Source organism: Dermacentor albipictus, chromosome 5 (assembly GCF_038994185.2).
Source record: "Dermacentor albipictus isolate Rhodes 1998 colony chromosome 5, USDA_Dalb.pri_finalv2, whole genome shotgun sequence".
NCBI classification, from domain to species: domain Eukaryota; kingdom Metazoa; phylum Arthropoda; class Arachnida; order Ixodida; family Ixodidae; genus Dermacentor; species Dermacentor albipictus.
Window position 1 is genome coordinate 170,641,378 of NC_091825.1, and position 21,370 is coordinate 170,662,747.

The following is a 21,370-nucleotide window of genomic DNA, read 5'->3' on the forward strand; positions in this document are numbered from 1 at the left end:
ACATAAGCCTGCTCCTCACGCTTTTCTGGGCACATTATTTCGTAATACAGTAAAACCTCGTTAAACTGTACCCACTTAATGAGTAGTTTCGTTTTAAAGTAGACATGCCGAGTTCATCATGATGTAGCAATTAAAAGGAAAGCGATCACGTGTGCGGAGACGGACTGAAATCTGGCTGCATCACGGGTGTGCGTTCGGAGTTTCTGAAACTTGCGTGCGGGACTGGCACAAACTGGAGAGGCATTCTACACTGGCGGCTGCTACGTACGGCGCGCCCGCGCGGTGCCTATCTTGAAATCGATCATCGACGGAGACAAGAGTCTACGCATCTAGGCGCACCGTGCTGTGGTCTCGTCGCTTAGGTCGCCTTGATGCGAGAGGCCGCACAAAGGTTGATTCCCTCGCTCCTGCTACTGCAATTCCTCACTCCAGCGTTCTGATGAAGAGTTTCCGCAGTCATTGAGTGAGACGTGTTCATGTCTGCTTGTGCGCACGTGACACCGTGCTTGTTAATAGCCAGTAAGTGAATATTTAAAAGTATATACTGCTGATAAAACTACTATCCTTACGTTTCGTATAGTTGTCTACTAACTTGCTATCAGAACTGATGCTTTGCCTTTCGGGCAAAACTGCAACATTTTTTATTTATCACAACTTCAAAGCACTGGGAGTAAATCCTTGTTTTTTTCAAATGAGAGAAAGTTGTAAATGAGAGAAAGAATGAGGTCTGCGGTGCTGTAAAGGACTTTTCTTTTCTTTTTAGGTCATGGCAAATGAGCGCGTTACACTCGTCTGCGTTATTTTTTTTTTCTCGCAGGAAACGGGCGCGCGTTACAATCGAGGGCGCGTTACAATCGAGTAAATATGTCAGATGAGGCTGCATTGTACTACAAGATGCTACCGAATTGCACATTCACTACCGCTGGCAGATCCTCACCCAGAGGAAAAGAGGGCAAGCAGCGTGTCACGGTGCTGTTTGGTGCCCATGCAAAAGTCGAAGACAAACTTCCCTTGTTGATACTGGGTAAGGCGGAGAAGCCGCGGTGCTTGCGAAATGCAACTTTCCCAAGGAACGCATCTACAGAAATAACAAGCGAGCACGGATGACCGCTGCTATTTTTGAAGGCTATGTGCACCTTCTGGACAGACAGTTCGACGCAAAGATTCGGCAAGTGCTTTTCATAAGTGACAATTGTCCGAGCCACAGGAAGATCAACAACCTCAAGGCAATCACTGTAGAATTTTTGCCTGTAAACACAACCGCAATACTGCAACCAATGGATCAGGGCATCATTGATACCACCCGGAAGCTGTACCGTAAGACTCTTTCACAGTGCATGCTCACAGCACATGACGCCAGCAAGAGGTACAACATTCATTTGCTTGGTGCAATCCATTTGCTGAACTTTTCTTGGAAAGGACTTGAAAAGTGGAAGGTTGTCAACTGCTCTGCGCACGCCGGCTTTTCCCGCGCCGTCGTTAGCGACCCTGACGATGACCAAACTTGCAGCGATTTGTACAAGGCTGTCCATAATACTGCTGGCTAAGAGACAGAAGGTGACTTCGAGACATTCGTAGCTGCTGCTCCCGTGGTTGCCCCGAGCGATGAATGCGGAGATACTAATTGACACTGTTGGTGGCCCTGATGAGGACGAAGAGCCATGAGAAGTGCCCACTATGGTGCAGATGCGGGGTACCTACGCTCGCCGAGTAATAAGGTTGAATTCATGGGCAGTGACCACGGCCTTGTGCAATGCTTGGTCAATTTATAGCAGGGGTTGCTCGCGCCGGGTAAGAACTTGAAACAGCCAAAGCTCACTGCCTTTTCTGCACCTGAATAAAGTTTTGCTACACTGAACACATTGTATTCTACTTCCTCACAGTTTTGGCGCAATTGAAGCTTGACTGCTTTAGCTTTTCTCGAGTGGTCGCTTATATCGAATTACCACTTATAACGAATTTTTTTTGCCGTCCCGCTGACTTCAGTATAATGAGGGATTACTGTATTTTTGCATCGGCACAAAAGGAGTAAAAAAACGAAGCTATTTTGTGAAACTGTTTCATAAGGAAAGAAGAATGTTCAGATAATGCAGAAACGCAAATCTTGAGAGAATTCGCAACATGGTAGATTATTGGCAAATTTGTTTTTTGCACCTGCTTTTCCACCATTTCATGAAATTCAAATGGCCCTGACATGCCCCAAAATTTTTTTCTGCTCAAAATATTGTGGGAAGATACTGTGCAAGTAATGCTTACATACATGTCATTTTTTTAGACAAATGATTTTTGTTGAGCGCTATGGTTGGGACAGTAGGCATGGAATTACCTTATATATTTCACTGTTCGCTTTCTAGGTAGTTCCGTTAATTATGTACAAAAACGTCTTCCTCCAATGAACTTCAGTTGAAAGTTGCGGTGCTTGGTGCGTGTGTGTGTGTCTCCCTTTGGTTCGCGTGTTTCATGAAGTTGGCGCTACCTAAGACCGTGCTCACTGCTGTCAATTACAAATGACACGCGGGTAGCCAACTGGGCCTGTTGGTACGGCATGATTCACCGCAGTGAATTCGTATGTCTGGCCTGAAAATAATGAACCATGCCTGACACCGCTTAGCCAACAAGAACAATTAACAATGGCTGAATCATTCATGCTCCTATGTTGATGAGCCTTATTAAAAAAATAAATAAATAAATAAAAGAAAAACGGTAACTTGCCAGCATGCCTGACAAGCTACCATAATGCGCACGAAATGCACCCCTCACCCTCTTGTCCTTGAAGGAGGAGCCAGTTGGATCCAAGATGTCGCATTATCGTTGGTAACTTTGGTTTCCCCAGACCTCATTCCCAACCAGGCAAGTGCATGATGTTGCACAGACGAATTTTCATGGCTCCTTCTCTTTTTTCTCAGCATCAGCATCACTCCTCATCATCAGCATCACTTCTGCTGCCTATAATATCATACTGGCACCAGCCCCACCTTCCTCATCTCAATAAACGGAGGCTTTTGTGTGTGCTCAATACACTGAATACGGCTCCATCTAGCAGGACTGCCAAATCAAATCTGTTGCCAATGAAAGTATTCAGCTGCACACAGCACAACCATAGTGTTACCTCTGTGCCAAGGATGAACTCAATGGGACCGATTTCAGCAAGATTAAGTTTTGTGTTCTATTCAAGCAAGTCTGGTGCTTCTGCGGTTTCTGGGATATGACTACGAATTCGCCACGCTTTGGAGTGGATCCTTTACAAAGATTCAGGGTAGCAAGCTGGACGTCCTTCAGGTTAACCTACCTGCCTTTACGTGTTTCGCTCTCTCTCCTTTGGAGTGGAGGCCTGAACTCTCACCTCTTCCTTCTCGCTGCGCAGTTCCCCATCGAGGTGCTGCTGCCGCAAGCGCCGGAAGTCGGTCTCAGCTGGGTCGTACACTTCCTCAGAGGTATCGTGGAGCCCCGGGGCAGGGCGCTTCTCAAACGGGATCTCCTTGTTGTAGTCGATGGCATGGCGTTTGCGTCGTCGCGGGGGCAGCGTGATGCCAGCCATGCGCAGCTCTCGCCGCTTCTGCAGGGCTGCCAGGCGCCTCGCTTCTTCCAGCTGCTTCTCGCGGGCCTTGCGCTTGGCCTTCTTGCCCTGGGTGTTGGCCAGTCGGGCTCTGGCCTCGGACAGCATCTCCAGCTCTGCGCACCACGGAGGAATCCCCCCCCTCCCTCATTTTATTAATGCTCAGGCACTCCACGGCTTTGTACAATGAGAACAACAAAATAAGATGCATCCCAGCTGTTTCCCCCAGGGCATCTTTGAGTGGTTATATCAGAATGCTGCCAAGTTCACATAAAACATCGATAAAGCTTTACAGCAGGCAGAAACTGGCTCCGATGGCAATCATGGAGCCTGGTTATACCTATTGGAGGTCCCCCGTTTCATTATAAAAGCTTGAATGCTGTCTTTAACTACCTTTGCAGCACATTTGGTGTGCTCTGAAGAGACAAGTCACAGCTGCCATTATTTAACCGCTTTCAACATACAGAAGATATATGGTTTATGGAATGCAATGCAGGATGTACATCTAACAGAGACCAGTGTTGTACTGATTGCACAATAAGACAACAAACAATATTAAGCCTGTACCTTAGAGTGGCCACACACAACCTAGATACGTTTCTCAATAGGGCCAGGTAACTCCTTGAAGAAGAGAGCATCTGCTGCCTTGTAGCAAAGTGCACATGTTGCACTCTATGAAAATACTACTTCTAGTCACTGCACCTCGCTCCAAACAGTGATGTGTCACTTATACTATAAAAAAACAAAGGGAGCATGACGTCTTAGTGTACTCAACAGGGACACTTTATGAACAGCAGTTAAAAGAAAGCTCCCTAAGCATCTAGGTAAATTGTGCACCTGTCATTGTAACTGAGGGCATCAAGAAAGGGCAACAACCTTGTACAAACTTTTGATTTCTTCAGGTGCACTCATTCACTAATGCTCACAACTAGACAGCAGGTGCAGCAAACATTTCAACCAGCCACTCCAGATGGAGAGAGGCATGCCATGTCTTTGGTAAACTTGTTTGATAAACAAACACAACCACTGGACCATCAGTTGTTTACACATGCGAGTAGTTGGTGTGCCTATTGTGATCCTGGCAGAAGGACTGCATCAGCATTCATTCTACTGTTAGAAATAGGGGATTGCAATTACCAAACAGTAGATTTAGAATGGAATATTAAGTCAAATCGAGAAAAAAAGAGAGCCAAATATCATATCAAATATCAGAAAATTTAACACAAACCTTTACGATTCCAAATATTGTGCGAAAAACACAGTGCTTCACATGCTCAGGAGGCTGATCACATTGCTTAACCATAACCTTCTTGCTAGCTATCAGTAACTTCGGTACCTATGAATCAAGCTGTATAATATGCTCTACTCTTATTGAAGCGAACACCAAATTATTATACGAACATTGATAACTCAGTTCGTATACAAAGGTCTGGAAAATATTTTCTAGCGATAGAATGTCTGTCAAATAGAATCCCTCTGAAGCTGAAGAAATAGCGAAGTTGTCCTAATGTGGTTTTCGGTTTGTTATAGGGCCATACTATGCTTAATGGCAATCTTCTATCGCTTAGAAAGTTTTGCTTTCCAGTTTTGCTCCAGAAAACAGGAAAGCAGATGGCAGGTGGGTTATCGTCGGCTCGTTAAGGCCAACCTGCGTGGCAGGCAAGAGCGGGGAATGCGCATCATGTCACTCACGGATCAATTGCAGTCGGCACTGACGGGAAGGAGTTCTCAAACACCGAGGCCCACGGCAAGATTGAGAAATTCTCTAACGTTCACTATTCAATTTGAAATCTAACATTCGAGTATTTGCACATGCCAAGTAAAATATAATTACTCGAATATAGAGTAGTATAGAGCATGCATGATGAAAGATCATGAGTGACATGTTGACGTTGAAAAAGACAAGTCCACTTGTCAAAAGGTTGGCTCCTGCTTTTACCTCGTTCTCGTTTTGCTCATCATGCTGTAAAATAGCAATTGCCATAAATGTGAGCTTTCCAATATGTTGAGCAAAACGAAAACAAGGTGAAAGCAGGAGCCAACGTCCTGGTTGCACTGTTGCCAATGTCCTGTGCTTAAGCTAACATAAACCTTCTCTTGAAAGCAGCCGAGTACTGTTTTTGTGGTCCAGACATCTTGGTCCTTCAATGCAGAATAAGAAAGATGCACTTAGTGAAGTATGGTTTGTACGTGTGCTGCCAAGGTGTGCACTCAACACTGAAGAAACGCGATGCTGTAGTCACGCAGCTACAATTAAACCTGGATGTAACGAACCTATATGTAACGAATTCCTGGATTTAACGAAGTTTTTAAATTCCCCAACGCTGCCCCCATTGAAGCCCATGTATTTTCGACCTTGATGTAACAAACGCGTTGCGGCGGTTAGCCTTGATGTAACGAACTCCCAAAGCTGATCAGTCATTACGTTTTGCACTTTTAAGGAAAATTCGGCCGAAGAAATGCTCTAGATTATTGAATATTAATATTGTAAGGAGCCAGCAGCTACGCGAACGCCAGGGATTGCCGCGACCGAGCAAAGTTAGCGATGATGATGATGATGGCGGCAACTAGCGCCGCTCCGTGCCTAACGTAGCAGTCTTTTCAGGCTTTGCTTGTCTAGCGTGACGCCAGGTGGCATTGGTATCGGCAGCTGATTTCTCTTTCAGATTTATTTTGTTTCGTATGGATTTGAGGACAAGCATTCTTATTTAGTGATTTTTATTTGTTTCAACGGCTTAGACGCACTTATGTGTAAGATTTCACTTGAAAAGCAACGCTGATAGCCGGTTCTTTCATTGCCAGGGCGCGGGAAGGGAGAGGGACGATGACGAACGACACTCCATGACGAACGACATGCGTCACTTTTTTTTCTTTCTCTGTGGATGCGTTGCATTCGCCACTTTGAGTGTTGTCCTGCGTTCTGCACGTGTGCGTGTGTCAACTGTGCCCTGGTACTGGTTTGTCCGACTTGTTTTGGAGGAGCTAGGCCTGCCTGTCGGCGTGTAGTCGTGCGTCTCCGCTTCTAACTACGTCGTCGGTTGGTCGTGATGAGTTCTGCTGCCAGAAAACGAAAAGTTCTGTCTTTTGAAGACAAACTCGCAATTTTAAATGCTGTCTCCGCGGGCGAGAAGAAGAAGGACGTTGCCGCCCGTTTCAGCATTCCAGCGAGCACACTATCAACGATTTTGAGTGCGGAACACAGCATCAGAAACGCAGTGGAGTCGGGAACAAGCTCGAAGAAAAAAAGACTGAAGCTGTCCACATACACTGATGTGGACAAGGCAGTGTTCACGTGGTTTTTGGACACGAGAGCCAGAAATGTACCCATAAGTGGTGCGATCTTGCAACAGAAGGCAAAGGATTTTGCCTGTATCTTGGGCCATGATGATTTCAAGGCAAGCAACGGGTGGCTGCAGGGATTTAAGAGCCGGCATGGTGTCGTCGGAAGAGTAATCAGCGGCGAATCTGCCTCCGCAGACAGCGATGCTGCTGCTTCGTGGGTGGCTGACGAGCTGCCTGGAATCCTGAGTCGCTTCGAGGCGGCTGATGTCTACAATGCCGACGAGACGGCTCTATTTTATCAGATGCTTCCGGGCCGCACGCTAGCGTTAAAAGGCGATGACTGCCGCGGTGGAAAGCAGAGCAAGCTCCGCATAACGATTCTGCTGTGTGCCAACCTCGACGGCACAGACAAGCGAGTCCCGCTAGTTGTCGGCAAAAGTGCCCGTCCCAGGTGTTTTAAGGGGACGAAGCGTATGCCCGTGAAGTATGTGGCGAATTCCAAAGCTTGGATGACTCGGCCAATATTTTCTGAGTGGTTGAAGGAATTTAACCAGGACGTCAAGCGGCAAGGCCTGAAAGTTTGCCTACTGCTGGACAATTGCTCGGCACACCACGTCGAGGGCCTGCAGCTGTCGAACATCGAACTGCATTACTTCCCGGCCAACTGCACGTCTCTAATACAGCCCCTGGACAAAGGGGTCATTAACAGTTTTAAATGCTGTTACCGGCGCCGACTAATCCAGAAGATACTTCTCGACATCCGTCTGGAACGGGAGATGAAGATCGACATTTATCAAGCAGTCGAGATGCTTGCTGCCTCCTGGCAAGAGGTCAGGGCAGAAGTTATCGCGAATTGCTTTTTAAAGACCGGAATAGCCAAAAACGCACGGGCTGGTGCCGACGAGGAGGAGGAGGAAGACCTTTCTACTCCGTCCGATGTGGCCGAAGCGTGGAACGAGCTATGCACTAACGGTGGTGTGTCCGACGACGTTGAACTGACTGACTTTTTGTTTGCCGACAACACCGCCGTGGCTACAGAAGAAATGTCTGATGCAGCAGTAGCTGAAAGCGTGCAAAATCCCGATGGCGGTGATGATGGTGCCTGTGAGGCAGATCCGTGTGACGTGCCTTCCGCAAAGGAGGTGATGAACGCAACGGACGTTATGCGCCGTTTCGTCGGCTCGCTCGACGATGAAGGAGCTCTACACGATTTAGCTTCTTTGGAGCGGCGTGTTGTGCCGTCACTTGTGCCGAAGAAGCAAACGGAAATTACGCAGTTTTTTGGTGTAAAATAAATGCTTGAAGGGTGAGTTCACCTTCGCGGATATATTGAGCTATTTGGTTTCGTTTCTGCATCATTCGTACGATCCTTCACGCGAAACCTGCATGTAACGAAAACCTGTATGTAACGAAAAATTGCGAGCTTTTGTCAACTTCGTTATATCCAGGTTTAACTGTATAACGAAACCAAGCCGTAGACATACAGGTGTAACGAAACCAAGCCGAAGCCATGCAGAAATAACGAAGTCAAGCCATAGCCACACAGCAATAACAAAACCAAAACTTCTAGCCAAAATTTCTGACTGAAATTTTCATTCGGATCCGCATATAGTACGCGGTGAAAATTTTGAACATTAATAATAGGGGAAAAAAAAAACCTCGTATTATACGCGGGTTTTTTACTGTACTATGGCGAGAAAAGCATATGTCGCCGTAAAGAAGAGAAGCTAACTTGTCGAAACGTTGGCTCCTGCTTTCACTTTGTTCTCGTTTTTCTCATCGTCTTGAATTTCCATTTCCTGCCTCCCCATGTTTTTCTTGGCTTTCCAATATGTGTAATTCTTGTATTAAGTTCTTAATGTATTAAGTGGCGCACGAAAACCACGGCCCAATGAAGCAGAATAAATGGACAGGACCACCGCTGTTACGCTGGACAATGGTGCAATCCTTGTTGCAGTAAAGCACGTAGATGCCCATCACCCACCTGCAGTGGCGTAGCCAGCCTGCAGTGGCGTAGCCAGAAATGTCATTCGGGGGTGGGGGAGCTCACATTGCAGCTCGGCCTCCTCCTTAAGAGGAAGCTTTAGCTCGAGTGCTGCTATTCAAATACTAGTAGAAGGCGAATTCGTTTTCCCCTGCAACCACTGCACCGAATTTGACGAGGTTTGTTGCATTTTAAAGAAAAAGTTTAATTCTAGTGACTGTTGGTTTCAAATTTTTCAATTAGGGGGTCAATTCTTTATTAAAAATTGGCCAAGATCGCAAATTTTCAGAAAACGAAGCTATCAAATTTATAACTCAACAATGAAAAATGATATCACAATTCTGTAAAGTGCATCTAATAGTGCATCTACAGCGGACCAAATAGATATGTTACACATGAATCTCAAAAAAATTATCGTCATCATCAGCCTGATTATGCCCACTGCAGGACAAAGGCCTCTCCCATACTTCTACAACAACCCCGGTCATGTACTAATTGTGGCCATGTCGTCCCAGCAAACTTCTTAATCTCATCCGCCCACCTAACTTTCTGCTGCCCCCTGCTACGCTTCCCTTCCCTTGGAATCCAGTCCGTAACCCTTAAAGACCATTGGTTATCTTCCCTCCTCATTACATGTCCTGCCCATGCCCATTTCTTTTCTTGATTTCAATTAAGATGTCATTAACTCGCGTTTGTTCCCTCACCTCATCTGCTCTTTTCTTATCCCTTAACGTTACACCCATCATTTTTCTTTCCATAGCTCGTTGCATTGTCCTCAATTTAAGTAGAACCCTTTTCGTAAGCCTCCAGGTTTCTGGCCCGTACGTGAGTACTGGTAAGGCACAGCTGTTATACACTTTTCTCTTGAGGGATAATGGCAACCTGCTGCTCATGGTCTGAGAATGCCTGCCAAACGCACCCCAGCCCATTCTTATCCTTCTAATTATTTCAGTCTGACCCAGATCCGCGGTCACTACCTGCCCTAAGTAGATGCATTCCCTTACAACTTCCATTGCCTCGCTACTTATCGCAAACTGCTGTTCTCTTTCGAGACTGTTAAACATTACGTTAGTTTTCTGCAGATTAATTTTTAGACCCACTCCTCTGCTTTGCCTCTCCAGGTCAGTGAGCATGCATTGCAATTGGTCTCCTGAGTTACTAAGCAAGGCAATTTCATCAGCGAATCGCAAGTTACTAAGGTATTCTCCATTAACTTTTATCCCCAGTTCTTCCCAATCCAAGTCTCTGAATACCTTCTGTAAACACGCTGTGAATAGCATTGGAGAGATCGTATCTCCCTGCTTGACGGCTTTCTTTATTGGGATTTTGTTGCTTTTTTTATGGAGGACTACGGTGGCTGTGGAGGCGCTATAGATATCTTTCAGTATTTTTACATACGGCTCGTCTACACCCTGATTCCGTAATGCCTCCATGACTGCTGAGGTTTCGACAGAATCAAACACTTTCTCGTAATCAATGAAAGCTATATGTAAGGGTTGGTTATATTCTGCACATTTCTCTATCACCTGATTGATAGTGTGAATATGGTCTATTGTTGAGTAGCCTTTACGGAATCCTGCCAGGCCCTTTGCTTGACAGAAGCCTAAGGTGTTCCTGATTCTATTTGCGATTGCCTTAGTAAATAGTTTGTAGGCAACTAACAATAATCTGATCGGTGTATAATTTTTCAAGTCTTTGGCGTCCCCTTTCTTATCGATTAGGATTATGTTAGCGTTTTTCCGAGATTCCGGTACATTCGAGGTCATGAGGCATTGCATACACAGGGTGGCCAGTTTCTCTAGAACAATCTGCCCACCATCCTTCAACAAATCTGCTGTTACCTGATCCTCCCCAGCTGCCTTTCCCCTTTGCATAGCTCCCAAGGCTTTCTTTACTTCTTCCGGCGTTACCTGTGGGATTTCGAATTCCTCTAGACTATTCTCTCTTCCATTATCGTTGTGGGTGCCACTGGTACTGTATAAATCTCTATAGAACTCCTCAGCCACTTGAACTGTCTCATCCATATTAGTAATGATATTGCTGGCTTTGTCTCTTAACGCATACATCTGATTCTTGCCAATTCCTAGTTTCTTCTTCACTGCTTTTAGGCTTCCTCCGTTCCTGAGAGCATGTTCAATTCTATCCATATTATACTTTCATATTATTATTATCCATATTATTAAGTATTGTGGAAATATGGCTTTTGCAGAACCCTTGTACACAACGTGACCAATTCACGTAAGATACAAATTGACAAAGGAAACATGTCCGCTTTGACTGTTACAACAGATGCCGTTTACAGAACCGAAATATCTGTTCTTGATGCATTGCTATTAGTTTGTAAACGTCGTACTTCTATTTTTTCAAACTTTCAAATTTTTCGAAGTATTTTAAACAATATTCAGGCCCTAAATCGAAGTTCCATTTCCAACAGACACTAGGATATAACTTTCTCTCACAAATGCAACAAATTGTCGTGGATTAAGTCGTGAAACTGTCGTGGATCAAGATGACCCCATTTGTCAATTTTCCACGTTGTTTGTTCTTGATTGCGACATGCTGCCGCTTCGGTGTTTCACAATATTGGAAACAATTGATAGTCTCTTAAGATTTAGCAAATTCTATCAGTAATGGCTCCTGACAATCGAAAAAAAAAAAAAGTCAACAACACCTTTCCACAAATGATGGCCTTTGCGTTCTTTGGACGTGGTAAATTCGAATGTTTCCCCTGTAAGCTTTGCCGACGTGTTTCAGGCTCGTAGTAGTGGCACCATGGTTCGTCCCTGATCACAATTGCAAACAAGAAGTCGTCATCCTCGTTGTGATACCGGATCAGATGAATCAAGGCAGGGTGAAACTTCTGTCTTCTCGTGGTGGATCAAATCACACAAGAGCCGACAATGGAGGTGCTCATGAATTATGGCGTAAACCGAACCGTGACTAATGTTCAGATGGTCTGCCAGTTCATCGATGCTTATCCTCCGTTCTTGTCTCATCAGCTCATCAACCTTTGAAATTGTGTGGGAGTTGATTGCATGATGGTTTTGGCCCGGTCTTGGAATATCTTTACAGCTTTCCCGTCCTTCTTTGAACCGTTTGCTCCAACGCTTCACAGTGGCCAATGAAATGCAATGTTCAACGTACACGGCAGCCATGTGACGATTAATTAAAACATCTTCAGCTGTCAAAAACTTTGCGACACCCAGCTGTTCAACTTTTGAAGTGCCCATTATGTCACGCAACCGTATTCAACCCAGTATATGAGACCATTAAAGAACATTTATCCTCACACCTGCGTGTCACTTTTGTAAATGAGACATGTCGCTCTCCTACGCGCATGCCTCGCAGCTAATTAACCGAACCATTATTGCACAGTTAGGGTAGGCTCACTTTCATTTGACTCCCCCTCGTACATTAGAAATGCAAAGATACAATGGGATATGCAAATGCGAAAATACGACTTGATAAAGGACAAAAAAGTGTCATTGGAAACAAAGTTCACTGCATGTATACACAAAACCTCGCAACAAGATATTTAAGTATACGTATAAGTCTCCAACAAGTCTATGTAAGAAAAAGTAACTGTATATAATGCGACAAACAAGGCAAATAAACATGTTGCACCATCATAGATTCACAGAATCCTAGATTCTGCCCCCATTCCATCCATTCCCCATGATGTATCGCACGCGACGCTTGCTCCCTGCTTTTCTCCTTTGTGCACACAGGACTGTGTCACCATCGTCGCCTCACCCATTCCACCTCCCCCCCTACGCTTTCACTCGCACATACAGCATGCAGCGCGCGGTCATTGTGTTATCGCCCTTGGACTTTATACGAAACATGAGGGCGACGGCAGGAATGCACCTGGAGTGTCCATATAATTGCTATCGCAATAATATAATAAACGTATCCGGCAACTGAAGCATCCCGTCACCCATTACTTTCCGCAAAAGAATAAGTAACAAAATCGAACTTTCATCATGCAACAATTCGCTGCGTCGCAACAATGCATTTTTTTTTCTTCTGTGGGGCGGGGGCACCGAAATGAGAAAAAAAAAGAAAGCATAGGAAAGTATGTTGGCCAGAACTAAATGCCTACTTTGGGCACCTAATGGGCCTACGGAAGGAATACCGAAGAAAACATGAGACGCTTGGTCCACTGAGAACCATACGCATACTGCTCAGTATCCTACACCGGCGAAACAAGACTTTCCAGAGAGGTTCCGCTCAAGCGAACGCAGTGCAATCCTCGTAGTCCCCACAGTGATGCCGGCGAGCAACCATTGTTTTTGTTTCTCGTCTGCTAGCAAGAAAGTGTCCAAAAAACTCTGCCAGGCGAAAATCCACTTCGCGAGAGCAAATCGAATGCGCACCAAAATGTGCCGCGTTGTCGTCACGGCAACATGAGAAAAACGTATGCGCTCTGGCAGCCCGCGGGTAGGGTAGCGAGAACAAAAAAAAATTGAAGAGGCTCAACGTGTCCTTGCGAATAAAAGTCAAAGTAGAAAAAATAAATAAGAACGTAATTACTTTGGCTGGCTTTAGTGTCTTGAAATGGATGTTCTGGTGTAGGTAAAAAAAATGTTGATACAGTAAAACCTCGTTAAACCGTACCCGCCTAAACAGTAGTTTCGGTTTAAAAGTAGTAAAGTCAATTCCCCGACTCAGCGGCCATTGAACATAATGTATTTTGTATCCGCATAAACCGTACCAGCTTATTGCGTACGCATCGGTTAAAACGTAGCGTTTCCACTTTTCGTCGCGGAAACACGGCGGCGCGTCGTCTCCATCGGGCGGCCCGGCAGAACAAGCCTCAGAGATCGGTACAACGGCCTCCAAGCGCCCTGTGCGTTTGCACGTGAAGCCGCATCAACATCAACATCATTTCAACGCCGCATGGACGGCGTGCCAGAGAGCGTTGTGGCGTCGTGCAAGCGAGGACTCGCGTCATGCCGAAGCTAGGATAAAAAAAGACGCCGGGTGCTCAGCATAGAAGAAAAATTAGACATCGTCCGTGCTACCGAACGTGACACGAAGAAGTCGGCGCTGGCCCGCGACATGGATCTGCTGTTGACTACAGTGTGTGGCATTTGGAATGCGAAGTTGCTCGGCAGCGCTGCTACGACCGCGAAGAGATGTCGGCTACGAGGTTCGGCTTTTCACCATCGTTGCCGCTGTTGCCGAAGTGTCAACTAGCGACAGTGATGAGGACGACACGGAAAGCGACAGCACGGGCTATTCAGGCCCGACAGTGGCAGAAGCTGCGCGTTACGTCAGCCTCATGAATGCGATCGTCGCAAGGAGAACAGGGGCGCGATAACGTAACTATTCCAAACGAAAAGTTTTCCGAACTCCGGCACGCGGCAATGAAAAAGGCGCCCCGGGACTTATGCAGCACTACTGCGCGCGTGCACGGAGAATACGTAACGCCAACGAGGAATCTGCCGTGCGAGTGTTTGCCGAGAAGGAGGGGGGCTGGTTGAGAAGCTGGCACGCAGCTTCAGTAAGTTTGAGTCCGCTGTCGTGCTAGGCCGCCGCGACATCAAACGAAAATAACACTTACGTCCCGCAAAGTGAATAAATACTGCATGTTTTTTCCCCTTTCATTGCACTCTCTCTGAGTTCCGTTTTCGACAGGTAAGTGGGCGATCTCATGCTATTTCGCTTAAACAGTACTACCGTTTAGTACGTACTTTTTCCGAGCTCCGGCCGACTACGGTTTAACGAGGTTTCACTGTATTTTTTTTGTGTGGCCTGACGGCACAAATGAACCACCACAATGCTTCGTCCCATTGGATCTCGCTGGGTGCTTTGTCAACTTGTCTGCCAGTGTGTTGATTTGGCTTGTCTTGTTGTATGTTCCAATGCAAGACTTTAGAAAAGTCAATGGACCTTTGGCATCAGATGTTTATAACAACATTAAAGCCACAAAGTTCCGCAACTGAAAATCTCAAGCATAACTTTGGAAATATCAATGCACCTTTCACATCAAGAGCTTATGAGATTTATACCAAGAAAGTTTCGCAATTGATATCCATGCACTCCATAGATTCCCCGGCCTCAGCGAGATGCCACGGCGAGCCCGCTCGCCATCAAAACGCCCTTGAAACTTTGTGCTCAGATGGGACTGCTTGGCGTTATGCGACTCCCGCTGTATGGGCGTTGCCGCGAAATCCAGCCCGAGTTCGCAATCTTCGTGGTTAAATTTCTTTTTGAGCGTCAAAAAGACATTCTAGACAAAATCCAGCATGATTTCTGGCGTGAGGGGTTGCTTTGGTCGCCGGTGCATGGACAGCTCGAAAAAATTTGGTGGGGGGGGGGGGGGGCTGAAGCCCCATAAGCCACCCCCCCCCCACCTGGTGCACTTTTCATGCTTTGTGTCATTTTCGTTAATGCTAACACATCACAACCCTACATACTAAAAATTAGGGGTGTGCACATACCAGATAGTACATTTTGAATCCAATATCAAATCGAGCCAAGAAAAAATTTCAAATACTGAGTCGAATATAAAATATCTGAAAATGTTTCACAACCTTTAAATCATACAAATTTTGGGCAAGCAAATATGGTGATGAACATGCTCAGGAGTCTCTTAGCATTGCATAACAAGGATGTCGCAAGCTATCAGTAACTTAGGTACATATAAATAAAGATATACAGTGTGGTCTATTCTTATTAAAGGGAACACCTTTTCGATAATCTCGCAGCTACAACAGGCTGAAGGTTGGCCAAAATGAGAATGGTATTTAACACTCATTCGTTATCTTGGAACAAGCCAAACCACACAAAAACTCTTGTGTAGCCCAGTGCCTACTCCATAAAAGTAGTTTGAAGCGTTTCAAATGTTTCTGTGGTCACTTCTGCAAGAAGCAAAAAATATGTCTAGGAGATTCACTGTCCATCATGAAAAGATGTTACGATTTTGCAAGAGTAGCATGACGACAGTTTCAACAAGTGTAACCAAAAAATCATGAGCCATTCTACTCTGTGAAGGCAGTTGACCAGTGAAGCCGTTTAGCACACGACACGACGGTGACACATAATTTTGAACAAAGGCATGAACTCGTTTATTGTTTTGATGGGTGGTCATTGTGATGAAAGGTATGCACATTCATTCATTGTCTTGATCAGTGGTCATTATTTCACTTGCAACTGCAGTCACATTCTCTGATAATGTCAAACTGATGCATATAAGTCGCTGGGTGGTCTGCTGGGCCAGATCGGTGTGGCATCGTACGGGATATGTCTGCAACGCGGAACACGCAAACCACTCCCTTTTCGGTACTGACACATCCACATTGAAATCACTGACGACAACAAGGGTAGTGCGATCACAGCTGATTCAAGCAAAGTGAGTAGCCATGAACCTTACGGGACTATGAATCATTGCATTTTTTGCTTGCTTACAGGGGTATGAGCCATTGATCACGGGGTATGAGCCATTGCTCACAGGGGTATTGAACCATTGATGATGAGCGTTTTTGATATGCCTCGTGGTTAGCAGAGTGGTGTATAGCCTTCCCTACCACAAAAGCATCAAGCAAGAAGAACAAGTGGAAGCCATACTGCGAAAGGCGTATAAAACTGCGCTTCACCTGCTGCAGTGCACATCAACCGAGAAACTGCTGGCCCTGGGACTGCACAATACCTTCAGTGAACTAAGAGAAGCACTACTATGCTCTCAGGCACGTAGGTTGATGAAGACCCCTACAGGAAGGGTGCTCCTGCGAAGATACGGCGGCGGCAACATGATCCAAGAGATCGGACGTACCGAGGCCATTCTGGACAAGTATCGCAGTACACTGTGAGTCGCACCGATACCCAAGAATATGGACCGGAACCTGCACAAGGCGCGTAGAGAAGCAAGAGCGGAGTACGTGCAGAGAACCTTGGCGAACAAGGACAACACAAGGTATACGGACACGGCAACGTTCGCCAAAGATGGAAGACAAAAAGCAGAGCAGTGGCGTCGGTGGTTAATTCGGACCTCAAGGAGATCACCAGCGCATCACTACAGGACTGCACGGTAGTCGAGGCCGAAGAGGCAGCTGTGGCTCTGGCAGCACTGGAGGGCTATCGATCTGGCAGGTCCCTAACAATAATAACAGACTCTCAAGCAGCATGCCGTAATTATACAAATGGCAGAATTGGGCGCAGAGCACGCCACATACTCTGCTCATGTGACCCGGGAAACAAAGTTCAGCATACCATAATCTGGGTACCAGGGCACACTGGCATAACAGGGAACCAAGAGGCGGATAGGATAGCTCGAGGGCATACCAACCGGGCGTCCGACACATCCAGCCTTGAGGAACCTGAGTCAGTACCCATGGGCTACTCAGATATCCTAAATTATTATAAAGGGGTCAGACTGAAGTACCCACCCCCAGATAAGGATCTAAGGAGAGAGGATGCTGTTGCATGGCGACAACTGCAGACGGGTACTTTCCCGAATCTAAACCTTCTCGATAGGATTTTCCCTACACAGTATGAGGCTAAGTGCCCATGGTGCGGAGAGAAACCACATCTATACCACATATCATGGGTCTGTCAAAATATTGAGTACCCAACTATCTATAAAATTAAATACCCGAGTGTGGAACAGTGGGAGAGTATGCTTTCCAGAGTAAGCTTGAACGGCCAAAAGCGCCTAGTAGAGCGAGCTCGCGGGTTGGCCATACTCAGTGGAGCCTTGGACTAGGGCACCAACTCTTTGATTGCAGACAGAAGAATCTATAAGAAGATGGAAGAGGCCGTCTGAAGCCGCGAAGATCTCTTTTCTAGAGCCCAATAAATGTTTTCCGATCCGATCCAATATGCTGTTCTGTATGTTGTGTGATTAGAAAAAATTTAAGCACTGTTCGCTTCACTTTGATGACTGCTTGTAGCCTCTGCCTTATGAGCCATTGCATATTTTTCTTGCTTACAGGAGCATGAATGCTTATGGGGGTATGATCCATAGATGATAGTTTTTGTTCACGGAGAACAAAAAACGCACGGAACAATAGCCATATACAGCTTCGCTGTAAAACACATAGGACATTTTATGGTGATGTTGGCTTGGTTACTGACTTGTGAAGTGTCCACGTACACACCGCTAACGACCTAGTGGGAGAAGACCGCAATACAAGTATGAAGAGCTTCATGAAGTCAGTTTCGTTTTCTTGGGTCTGCCCTTATACATTTGATGCTACAGCACCAGCAGGAACAATGTTTTTGGAAAGTTGAATGGCACACTACTAGAAAATAAACTTACTCTACTGCATTCACACACTAATCATGGCAAGTTGCAGAGATGATCACACCTAATGAAAACATGTAACATTAGAGAACAAAACACACAGAACTTGCAGAGTTCAGTGGCTCACCCTTTTTCCAGTGAACAGCCAAGTGCAGCAGAAAACAAAAGCATTGCGGACTCACCATCTTCGTCCATGTCCTTTGGATCGGGACGGGCAGGCTTTGTCTCCGGGTTGGGATCAATCTCACCTGGCTTTAACTTCCGTGGGTCATCAAGAATTTCCCCTTCTTCTTCTTTCTTCTGAGCTTGATCTCTAAAGTGCAGCAGAGAAAATCAGTCTTGTGGGAAAAGCAAAACAAGGAGATCCCAAAGGGCACTGCAGCAAAATGGCCACACTGTGCATCTTCAAAAAGATTACATTCTCCAAAATAGTATACTATACATTAATTAAAAGGGCACTAAAGAGAAACACTGAATAAGTCTACATTAATAAAGTATTCTTGAAGACTCTACTTTCATTGGCTTCGCTCTAATAGCTTGATTATTAGAATATGACGGTCAAACATTTGTTTCTTAATTACGCACCGAAATCCCAAGGTCAATTGGTCAGTGTGAAGTCACGGATTGCAAAGTATTTTTTCAGATTTAGGCAGTTATTTAATTATCTATTTATTGGTACCTCAAGTGTCCCAGAGGGATATTACACGAGGAGCGGGTGGAAAAAAAGAAAAAAGCAGTGGTTCTCGGTTAATATGTTACGTAATGACCAGGGTGTCTACCAAGTTGACATTTCCAAATCCCCTGAGTTTTCCAGGTTTTCCCTGAGTGCCTCTGAAAAATTCCCTGAGTGACACAGAACTTTGTTTTACATCAAGACAGGCAGACACTATGTGACCCGATGCTGTCAATCTCTAGTAAGCATGCTGAGAAATAACTGAATACAGTTTGAATAGCAAAAAATAAAATAAAATAAAATAAAAAATAAAAAATAAATTATGGGGTTTTAGGTGCCAAAACTGCTTTCTGATTATGAGGCACGCCGTAGTGGAGGACTCCGGAAATTTGACCACCTGGGGTTCTTTAACGTGCACCTAAATCTAAGCACAGGGGTGTTTTCGCATTTCGCCCCCATCGAAATGCGGCCGCCGTGGCCGGGATTCCATCTCGCGACCTCGTGCTCAGCAGCCCAACACCATAGCCACTGAGCAACCATGGCGGGTAGTTTGAATAGTAAGGAGTATCATTTATTTTATATAAAAAAAGAATCTGTAGCTAGGGGTTAGTAAAATGCACAGCGAATAAAATAACTTCGAAAAAAAAAGAATGGTAAAACTCATGGCAAATCGAGTGGAACATTCTCAAATATGAATAAAAACATGATGCATACATAAACAAATGTTTTCGAATATCCACTTCAGTCACGAATTATGATCGACTGTTGATACATATGTGTGAAACAGGTGGTGCTTGAGACTCCACTGAAAGCAAATCAACGTGATAGAATGACTCTGAGCATTTTATGATGAGTCATTATAATTACAGAGTAACTAAATATTTGAATACTGTAAAGTAAGTCATATGTTTCTCCATAACAAGGATTAAATCCCCCACTTGAATTACATGCACAAGTTATTCATTAGCCTCAAGCATTTCAAGAAAAAGAATATCTATATTTCAAGGTTGCTACCGACATGCCCCACATCAAGCGTCATGTAAAACATGGTAGTGCCTGCACCAAAGCGATACTCTGTAATGATACATACCACTCAGAAGCAAAATGGAAGTATTTTAGGTTATCTGAATTTTCAATTTGCCGTAAGCTTAACATTCATGCTCCATTCCTTGCTATCACTGCACAGAGATGGCAAAAACTGGTCACGTCTACAAATGTGGACGCCGTGACTAAAGGCGATATGAGCTACTTTTATGAATTTATAGGAAGCTCATTGGTGTGAGGCCCAAACTTTGTCATAAATGAGATTCTCAACAGCTGGTGTGTCATCCTCAACTCTCCTGACACACTCTCAGCCTGCGCACAACACCTCAGTGTTGCATTTCACTGCTTTAGCGAGTTTATTTCTGGTCAGATGCGGAACACCTGTGTTCCAGCGTCAGCCAACACTTTGTTTTTTGAGCTCAAGCTCCTTGAAAAAAGTGGCGGCAGGCTTTCTTTCCCGGTCATTCCTCAATGCGTAGGTCCTTTCTGTTCTCGTCCTCCTACCATGCGTTCGCCCCGTGGGCCATTTGAAACATCCTCTTCGTCAGCTGTACAGTCAACGTCCGATTTTTCGGATTCTCTAAGGGCCGCGAGAACATCCGTAAAATCGGGCAGTCCGAAAAAATGAATGCATGTCTTTTACTGCCATTAAATTAACGACTGAAATCGCCACAGGCACATCCGAAAAGGCCTACCAGCATGTTTATTAGGCCTACTGGTGCCCGTACTGTGACAGGAGATGATGGATGGATGCATGTATAACTAAGGAATGGATACTATGTCCCGTAACAATTGCCCCTTCCCACACTTGTTATGCTTCACCACGTAACACTTTTAGTACTGAGGCAAAGCTGACTTTTGGAAACCGGCATTATGCAACGCGCCATACTTTCCGAGCTTCGAAGCCAATCGCGAGGACCACAAAGATGGAGTCAGTGCCACTGCTTACAGTGGCGAATTCTTTCAATGTAAAACACTGCGCCGAACGGCAAGAAGTTTTATAACAAACGTTGAAGCAGCTAGGCCTAGCGTTTACCACGGTGGTGAGGTAATCAAAACGGTGGAAGTGGTAGCTTTGATTAATGCCATTTCGGACCTGTGGTCACAGCAAGAAGTCCGGAAAATCAGACGGCGAAGGGCCCTTGCGTCTGAAATTTCAGATGATCTTTCTTAGCCATTGATTCTATGGGGTACATGATAGTGCCGCGGAGCTGTCGAGCGTCCGGAAAGTCGACCATTCACTGTAAACTCCTCCAGCCGACGCACGGCGTCGAAAGACGATTCATTATGATCCCTGTCTGTTACGCGAGCCAGCATTACTATGACTTTCGTTCCCTTTCAATAAAATTACAGCTAACTCTCCCTGATAGAAGCACAAATTCCCTGAGTATTTCCAGACTATTCAAAATCCCTGAGAATTCCCGTTTTCCCGGTTGGTAGACACCTTGAATGACTCTCTATGGCTGTTTTAAACTGGGTGCAACCTGTTAACATGGAGATGTGGCCGGGAAGGTTATTCCAGTCTTGTGCCGTATCCAGAAAAAAAGACCTCTGGAAGGTCTTTGCATTGTGCTCGGAATATAC

The 21,370-nt window shown here is 45.3% G+C and overlaps 1 protein-coding gene across 1 annotated transcript in view; it reads right to left on the reverse strand.

Annotated features, from left to right (window-relative positions):
- Nucleotides 1-21,370, reverse strand: part of Cdc5 (cell division cycle protein 21) — a 198,326-nt gene that overhangs the window by 156,975 nt on the left and 19,981 nt on the right. Inside the window, exons 4-5 of the mRNA XM_070539319.1 lie at nt 18,252-18,382; nt 3,344-3,672 (exon numbers count right to left, since the gene is read on the reverse strand). Coding sequence (XP_070395420.1) covers nt 3,344-3,672; nt 18,252-18,382 — 460 coding nt within the window. The remainder of the gene's footprint in view (nt 1-3,343; nt 3,673-18,251; nt 18,383-21,370) is intronic.